The sequence below is a fragment of the Papilio polytes genome, unplaced genomic scaffold (assembly GCF_000836215.1).
Source record: "Papilio polytes unplaced genomic scaffold, Ppol_1.0 DF823823.1, whole genome shotgun sequence".
NCBI lineage: Eukaryota > Metazoa > Arthropoda > Insecta > Lepidoptera > Papilionidae > Papilio > Papilio polytes.
The window spans coordinates 1,476,638-1,484,959 of record NW_013525381.1 but is presented as its reverse complement, the minus strand read 5'-3'; the positions used below and the strand labels follow the sequence as shown (position 1 = coordinate 1,484,959).

Sequence of the window (8,322 nt, the reverse complement as noted above, 5' to 3'; positions counted from 1 at the left end):
GTTTGTCCAAGTAATATTGGTAAGCACGGAAGGGCTTTAGTTCCCATGGCACCTGATCTTCCATGTGTGTCAATGTCACACCCAAGTCTTCCAAAGTAGGCACACCTGGCTCAGGTTTATCTGTAGTTGATTCCTGTAATTAACAGAATGTGGTCTAAGCTAAATATGAACTATTTGATTTATACCCTTGTTTGTATGTCCTAGATGTATGGGCTATGGAGCATGTGATTCCATAAGAAATTTGTATTGCAAATAAAGATTACCTTTTCCAAACCTTCCCAGTGCAGTCCACCAAAGGGGTAAGCGGGTGAGAGCATGTTGGCTGCGGCCACACGGAGTGAGAAGAATATCGGATCATACTTCATGTCGTACCGCCTGTAGCCGGCTCTGTCCTTACGCATTAACTTGTAGAACCAGTCAATGAGGTCAGCCAGAAGGTACCTTTTAGGCCTAAAGGAAAATTATAATGAAAAATCAAATTTGTTAAAATGTACAGTTGCGGAAATTCGTGGTGTTCCAGTTAAGGAAAAATTGTCTTGTGCTCTCTCTTCTAACAAATAATGAGGTGCGCAAATGACGTAATAATAAAAATGAATTAGCTTTATACTAACCCACTGTATTTAGTACCGGCACATTTAAGGTGTCATCCTATTTGTTATAGCTCTATGTCATTTCAAACCATATTAAACGTTTAAATGATGCTTGTAAGGTTTAAACACCACCAGATTCCCTGATTGTACAAAAGATAGTTTTGGGTCAAAAGTTGACAGTATGTAGTACTCTTACCCAATAGCTTGGTATATTTGGCAACGGGTATCAGGGTCGCGAGCAGCGTTCACAATGCCCTGAGCCACGTCGGAAACATAGACAGGCTGTTTAATAGTCTCCTTGCCATTCTTATACACAGGCACAAGGTTACCATGAGACCTCCAGCTTGTTGCTAAAGATCTGCAAATAATTTTTAAAAGGATTTTCGCCTTAAGAATATTTATTCCTTATTTAAATATCTGTGGATTTAAACTAACTTTAAACATTACCTAAGGAATCTATCTTCAGAACCATAAATATCGGAAGCGCGAATTATAGTTGCTGTTGGAAATTCTTCCCTGACTGCACATTCACCTAAATACTTGCTTATCTTAAACATTGATGGTTTCTTCAGTAACAATGGCTTAGGATTGCTTTCTGCATTCAAATAAGAGAGATGGATGAATCTCTCAACACACATTTCACGGCATATTCTGAATAAAAAAATGCAATTGATTACTTTATTACATTAGATTTATTATTTCATTAGGTTATTTTAAAAACCTGTTCTATACCAAATAATTAGCAAAGATTTTTAGATACATCTTAAAAATTTGAGAAAAATGTCATCCAACACTTTTCTAACAAGCTTCAATGATGACCAGCAGTAAGCAATCACTTACGAAGTTATTGATTAATAATTTGCTTTATCTTATGATTCTGTTTTAAGCAATGGTGTTTATATACCTGGCAAGGCGCCTGGCCCCATCTACATGCACATCCGTGTAAGAGAAGTTCTTAGTTTCATAATCACGTCCCACAAGGTTGATCACAACATTTGAGTACTTTACAGCTTTAGCAATAGACTCCTCATCACGTAGGTCAAAGGGTGTAAAGAGCACTTGACCAAGGTCTCCAGCCACTTTGAGTCGGTTGGCATCATAGAAATCACTCCTGTATGGTAATATCATCTGTAATATAATAAGGAATAATGATTACCATTTTTTTTTACCAGATTAAATATACATTAAAAAATCCAAGAAAACAATAATTAGTTTTATCTGAATATAACATCAATGAAGAAACCATAAGTGCAACTATTAAAAACAACCAATAAATGAAAGATAAATCACATTATTAATTAGTTGTTGTTAAACTTTGAAAACCAAACATCACAAAATTAAAGCAAAGCATACTGATTTGAATTTTTGTCTTGATAAAAATTCAACTTACTTGAGTACCTATCTTGCCAAGTTTGTTGCACACATATCTTCCCACGAACCCAGTACAACCGAAGACAGTGGCCACGATTCCATTAAAACTACTGCGGCCACCGGTTCCTCGCTTGTAAGCAGCGATGTTAGTCTTACCTTCGGTACTGTACGATGCTGACTTGATGTAAATAATACTCAAAGCACCATGTTTTGCTAGAAAATAACTCTGCGCACTTATAATATTCGTTAAGGTCAATAAACTATTTCAAAATACATTTTGTTAACAATTATGTAAGACTTGTTTTCTAGGGTTTATATTTCACCAAATACAGAAGATATACTTACGTATTATTTTAGTGGCAAAATGCCCGGATAAGGCTACTGCAGCCATTTTCAGGCTGTATTTCGTTTATTTATATGAAATACAATACAATATCCTTAATTTTTGCTGCAAATCCAGCACGGAGATATTGTATTATTTGACATATGAAAACAGATGTTGAAAATGTAATGATTAATAGTGATGGATGTCGTTAAAATAACGTCATTTTTTTCACTATAACGTGTTTAACTATTCCACTTTGACATTTAATACTGCAAAGATAACTGGAAAATACAGCTTAAGCCATATTTTGAGTCTTGTTAAACAGTTTAATTAGACTAGGTTAATTTTTAAATTTTCGTGAAATGCTCAAAAAACTATGTTTTAGTTGATCTGCTTGCTATTTTATAGTTGTTATTGCGCCCACACTATACTCTTCTTGATTTCAATAAGATTTGATTTTAAGTTAAAAATCACGAAAAGATGTAAACAAAGAAGTTGTTGCAAATAGCGTAATAAATAACTTAGATTTTTCTATGCCAACAAGGTAGTAGAATAGAAACTTAAGTTATTTTTAGAGTTATTTTTGGATAATTTTCAAACACTAACTTTAATTGTCATTGTCATTGTGACTTTGACACTAGTATTTCTTGTATTTTGCATTGGTGATTGGGGTAATTTTTGTTATGTCCTCCTAAAATAAAAACCCAGATTGACTCAAGAAACGATTTAATTCGTAATTTTGGATCTAAAAATATGTTCGTGAGTGTCAATTAATTAAATTCGGGGTAATCAGATAAGTACAGATTGTAGCGACAAAGAAGTCTATTAGATTGATTATAAATCAAAATGAACGAAGAAGAAATTAAAGTTTTATCTAGCGGTGATAAATCAGGTGTACTTCAAATTTTAGAGAAATTCTTGAAAGATGTAAGTTAACGTTACAACAATTTGTGCGTATTGCAATATTAGAAACAATAACTAGAACATTTGTTTCAGAATGAAAATGTTTTTACATTTCCCAATTTATCAGTGAACAATAATAGAGTATCCTTGTGGGCAGCTTTATTTCAACTCATTCAAGACCAATCTTTGGAGACTGTACATGCAATGTGTTTGTCAGCTCTAAGGATATTGAGGTGCACAAGTTTATATAAAAGTTGTTATTTATGTTCAATCTACCTAAAATTGTGTTGTTAAAATTATATTAGCCACATTCACAAATTTGGCTGAAGACTTCCCTTCCTATTATCATCAACTTCATCCCTTATTCATCTGCTCAGTACTAACAGTTAATATTGGACATCAAAAATCTATTGACAATCCTTCTGTGCATGAGTAATATCTATCAAATTTCACTTTTATTAATGGTAGTATAGTATACTTTAAATTTTTTAAACAGAACCCTTAAAAATCATTATTTTTTACTAGTTTTAAATTTTACATTTCAGTCGGGATAAACTAGAAGTTGATGCAGTAGTTTGTGAAAAGTGGATAATAATATTAATAGAAAAAGCTGGTCTATTTAATTTTCTACATATAGATGATGAATCAAAGCCAGTAGAGATAATACCGAAGAAGGAAGAGGCTATCGAAGCTTTAAAATGCTTATGTAATTTAGCACTGAATAGTGAGGTATCAAGAGCACTTTGTGCCCATACAGCTATCGCACAAGGCCTAGTAGCAAGACTGAGGTCTTATAAAGAGATACCTTATAAAGATGACATTATGCTATTTGATATGAAACTACTCTTCATACTAACAGCTTTAAGACAAGACATATCTGCGAAGATTAAAAATGAATTGCATGGAATGGACTATCTTATAAGTTGTTTGAATGAAATAATTACGGAAGCAACTGTTGATCCTGATGTTGCAGGTGCTTGTAGTGATGCAACCGGAGATAGCCACTGCTTCCTACAAGTAAATATAGCAAATTGTGAATGGAATATTTAACTGTGATTTTTACTAATGAAATAATTGGACATAATTCTCTTTTAGGACAATCAACAAGCGATTATATGTGAAATATTGAAAATACAGTTTAATCTAACATTACAAAATAGTTTGGATGACCAGGTGGATGAAGAGGAAGAGGCTATTTATTTAAGATTAATGCCAGTGCTTACAACACTGCTCAGTGCGCATGTGCTGTCCGAGCAGAAGTTACATGAGTTACGAAATAATATTGTTAATGTGCTAGTGAGGTAATGTTGAAGTACTTTCATCCTATACTGTTGAAAGCTTTACTTATAAAGCTTTTATACTTATAAAGTTGTAAATCCTAAAATAATATAATACTCTTAAAACTTTTTTTATGTTCCATTATTACATAAAAATTAAGAAATGTAGGCTCAACATAATTTTGATTAGATATTTAGGGATAAAATAAATTTATCAACCATAAGATATTTATCATTTTTCATATCTTCATATTATCATGATTATTTTTTTTTAGTGTGCCGTCAAAGTTTTATCCATACCTAACACCTGACTTCAATGAAGGAGAAAAACCGCAATATGTCTATGATACTAAAAATATGGAGTCCTTACAGTCACTCATACAATTCCTGTTACACCGTTTGACTATAACAACGGTAAGTTCACAACTGATGTTTTTATGACTACTTACTAATATTATAAATGCGAATGTTTGGATGGATGGACGTTTTTTACTGCATATCTCCAAATCAAAGGATCTCGATGTTTGACACAGATGGATATAGTCTGGTGAACACAATGGCTACTTGCACAGATATTTTAATTTTAAGTAATTAGAATTTAGGTTATTTACTATGAATAGATCTTGTATAAAATGAGAGAAATTTTAAACAAAACATTTATAATAAGTTTTTAAAATCTCAAAATTACTTTGTCAACTTATTCCCAGTTTGCAATTGGTAAACAATTTTTACTTCCAGAGTACAAATAATCAGAATGAATATTTGTGCCCGATATTAACCGTGCTAAATAAAAGTGCACGAAGTTGCCGGGCTCATCGTAAATACCTCAGACAAGAGGTACTGCCGCCATTGCGCGATGTATCTCGCCCTCCGGAGAAGGGATCCACGCTTCGCAACCAGTTGTGTAGATTGCTTACTACACCAATTACCGCTATCAGAGATCTGGTCGCCGAGTTTTTATTCATTCTGTGCAAGGAGAAAGGTCAGATAATCTAATTATTATATTGTTATAGGTATTATAATTCGATTGTGAAATTCTAAATGGTCTTTTCTGTTTTTTCTTTTAATTTTATATCAAGTGTGACATGAGATTAGTCCAACCTGATATTAAATTGTATGAAATATGATGCTAGTTTAGTATTCCGTTCGCTTTCTGCTAAATAGTGAAACGAATTTTAAACAGTTCGCTTTGTAAGCGCCGTTTACAAACTGACAGACGTTAAAAATTAATGGTATTTGAAGTTTAAGACACTTTTATACATTTAATTGTCGATTTAGTATTCGGACGTTTGTTTTTAAAATTCAATTGGATCTTGTCCAATTTTTTAAATTAATAATTCAATAGATTGAAAAGGTTATTGGTAATTTTAGTTGGACGTATGGTGAAATATACTGGTTTTGGGAACGCGGCGGGTCATTTGGCGCAGAAGGGCCTGTTGTCTGGTGGTCGAGGCCCCGTCGTGTATTCATCAAGCAGCGAGGACTCCGATACCGAGGAGTACTTAGAGGCTCAGCCCCACATCGACCCCGTGGTGGGGTGCACGCGCCCCCCTCGCGTCAACCCTTTTGAAGGCATGACGGAAGAACAAGTAAGTTGCTCACGATCCTACGAAGTATTTGGCGAGTTATTCATACAATAATTCGCTTGGCAGTTGTATTTTAATTAGTAATAAATATGTAGTTCTAATTCACTGAAATCACTTATTTATTCCTTAATTAACATTGTAAGGTATCATATCGATTTTCGTCCTTTCGTCCAACGTTACCCTTCAAATGTCGTATTGAATTGAAACCTAATAAATACAGGACGTCCGAAAGTCAGAGACGAAGACAAATATGCAAACTTAATTAAAAATTAAATCCCATTGAATACAGGACGATGTAATTAATCGTCTCGAAAATTTTGTCCAAAATAAATTGAGAACACTAAGTTAAGTTTAAGTTAGATAAGAAATGGTTAATGGTTTTGATATTTAATAGGGTAATGTTGTAAACACATATAAGTAAGTGACCGCAAAAGTTAATACGATTTACGATCTGCACGGACATATGTACTCAGTGGACTAATTATACTAATTCTAGAGAAAATATACGGTTGTTTTTTTACTGATATTAAAAAAAGTTGATATTTTGACGTCACTTTGTAGAAAGAGTACGAGGCGATGAAGTTGGTGAATTTGTTCGACAAGATGGTGTCGAGGGGTGTAGTGAAGCCGGCGCGGGTGGGGCCCGACGGCCGGCCGCAGCCGCTCGAACACGTGCTGGATATGAGGGAACACCCGCCTAACAGACCACAGTCTTAAATATTTATACTCTATGTCACAGACTGTTTCCGTTACATGCATTAAATAATAAAAAACTTTATTTGATCTAACTTTCAATTGTAAATGTCAAAAAATCAAATGCACAAATAACGAAAGTTTTTGCTCTCAGCTAACTGTTACCGTTATCTTAGCATTTTTGATTATTTGCTATTGGCTTGTAGTTTTTGTGTCTTTGCCGGGCATTTTTTTTTTCAATTCATTCACCCTTAAAATTCAATAGCCTATTTGTCGTAAAAATATGCTGTGATTTCTGACATTCTACATAACAAAGAAATGTGTGTTTACATATGTGTTTTTAATCTGTGTCATTTTTAATTATAAATATAGATTAGATAATATAACGAATGTAATTTTTAACGTTTGAAATAAAAATAAGGCACTTCTTATAATTAGTTTTTATTAATTTAAGAATATATTTTCTTGTAAGGATTACTAATATTAATTTGTGACTGTGTTATTAAATTATCTGTATTTGTGTAATTTTCAAAGACTTATTTCGATCAATAGAAATGTTTTCACTGATCGCTCAATTGTAAAATAAATGACGCATAAAATTCGACTATTCTTTATTTCCAAGCTCTGCCGTTTAAGTTTTTAAATAATTAAGTTTAACTGCCGTATTCAAGTTAATTGTATGCTAAGGGTATCCTTTAGCGAAGATTTATCAAGTAAAATGAACATGTGCTTGCAATCTTACTAATATATCAGTAAATGTAAAAATGTATCGTAAAATATATTCCACATATTTTTATGTTTATTTAAAAATAGATATTTCTGTTTTTAATACCAAAGATATCGTTTATTATTTTTTTGTTTTTCAATTTGTTTCAATAGCATAGAAGTATTACTTTAAAATGTGAAAAAAATACTTATATTATATTTACATCATTGATTTATTATTTTTCTTATAAATCGCACTAAATTTATCTAGTGTAAAGATTTTAACTGATAAAGCCTAAATTATCTTATAAAGCTTGTGTATTTTTAAAACATTTATCAATTAAAAATAGATAAATAGATCATCGGATTTTAAACCTATTTCGTAAAATTCGTAGTTGATGAATGATGTTTTCGGATATCTGTATTCTCTGCCTACACCACTGGGTGTATACGTGTGTTATGTACATATAATGATGTTTACCTGCTCTTGACTTTTATGTGTATTTCTAATTGTAATATTTTGGAATTGATATTCCTATACTTACTATAAACTTTTAAGTAAAATCTTTTAAAAATTAACAGTTGTTTACATTAACCCTATATAATCTCAACGACGCCCAAATTTAAGGAATTGTCTGTTGGTATCAGGAAATTTATCTTACTAAAATTACAAATGCGATGTTTAGATGGATGGATGGATGTTTGTTAGAGTTTGGAGCCTAAACTGCTGATCGGATCTTGATGAAATATGGCATAGATGTAGAGAATAATAAATAAAATAAATAAAAAAGCCTTTTATTTCCAGCAACTTAATAATTACATACATTACAATAGATACATTACAATGTTTCTTTTAAATGACTACTTAGACA

At 32.3% G+C, this 8,322-nt stretch overlaps 2 protein-coding genes across 2 annotated transcripts; one reads left to right on the top strand and one right to left on the bottom strand.

The window, feature by feature from the left end:
* On the bottom strand, positions 1-2,506 carry LOC106103372 (NADH dehydrogenase [ubiquinone] 1 alpha subcomplex subunit 9, mitochondrial; the record flags this gene model as incomplete). The annotated part of the gene is given in 7 exon segments (XM_013283115.1): positions 1-133; positions 264-450; positions 787-948; positions 1,038-1,241; positions 1,495-1,718; positions 1,981-2,174; positions 2,307-2,506. Coding segments are annotated over 7 exon segments (1,150 nt in total), but the record flags the coding sequence as incomplete, so codon positions are not given.
* A 415-nt stretch (positions 2,507-2,921) lies between these two features.
* On the top strand, positions 2,922-7,089 carry LOC106103416 (synembryn-A). Its single transcript, XM_013283185.1, has 8 exons — positions 2,922-3,213; positions 3,283-3,422; positions 3,735-4,206; positions 4,285-4,490; positions 4,742-4,880; positions 5,205-5,448; positions 5,838-6,055; positions 6,614-7,089. Exons 1-8 carry the CDS (start codon positions 3,133-3,135, stop codon positions 6,767-6,769), a joined length of 1,656 nt encoding a protein of 551 aa, XP_013138639.1. The 5' UTR covers positions 2,922-3,132; the 3' UTR covers positions 6,770-7,089.
* Positions 7,090-8,322: the final 1,233 nt, after the last annotated feature.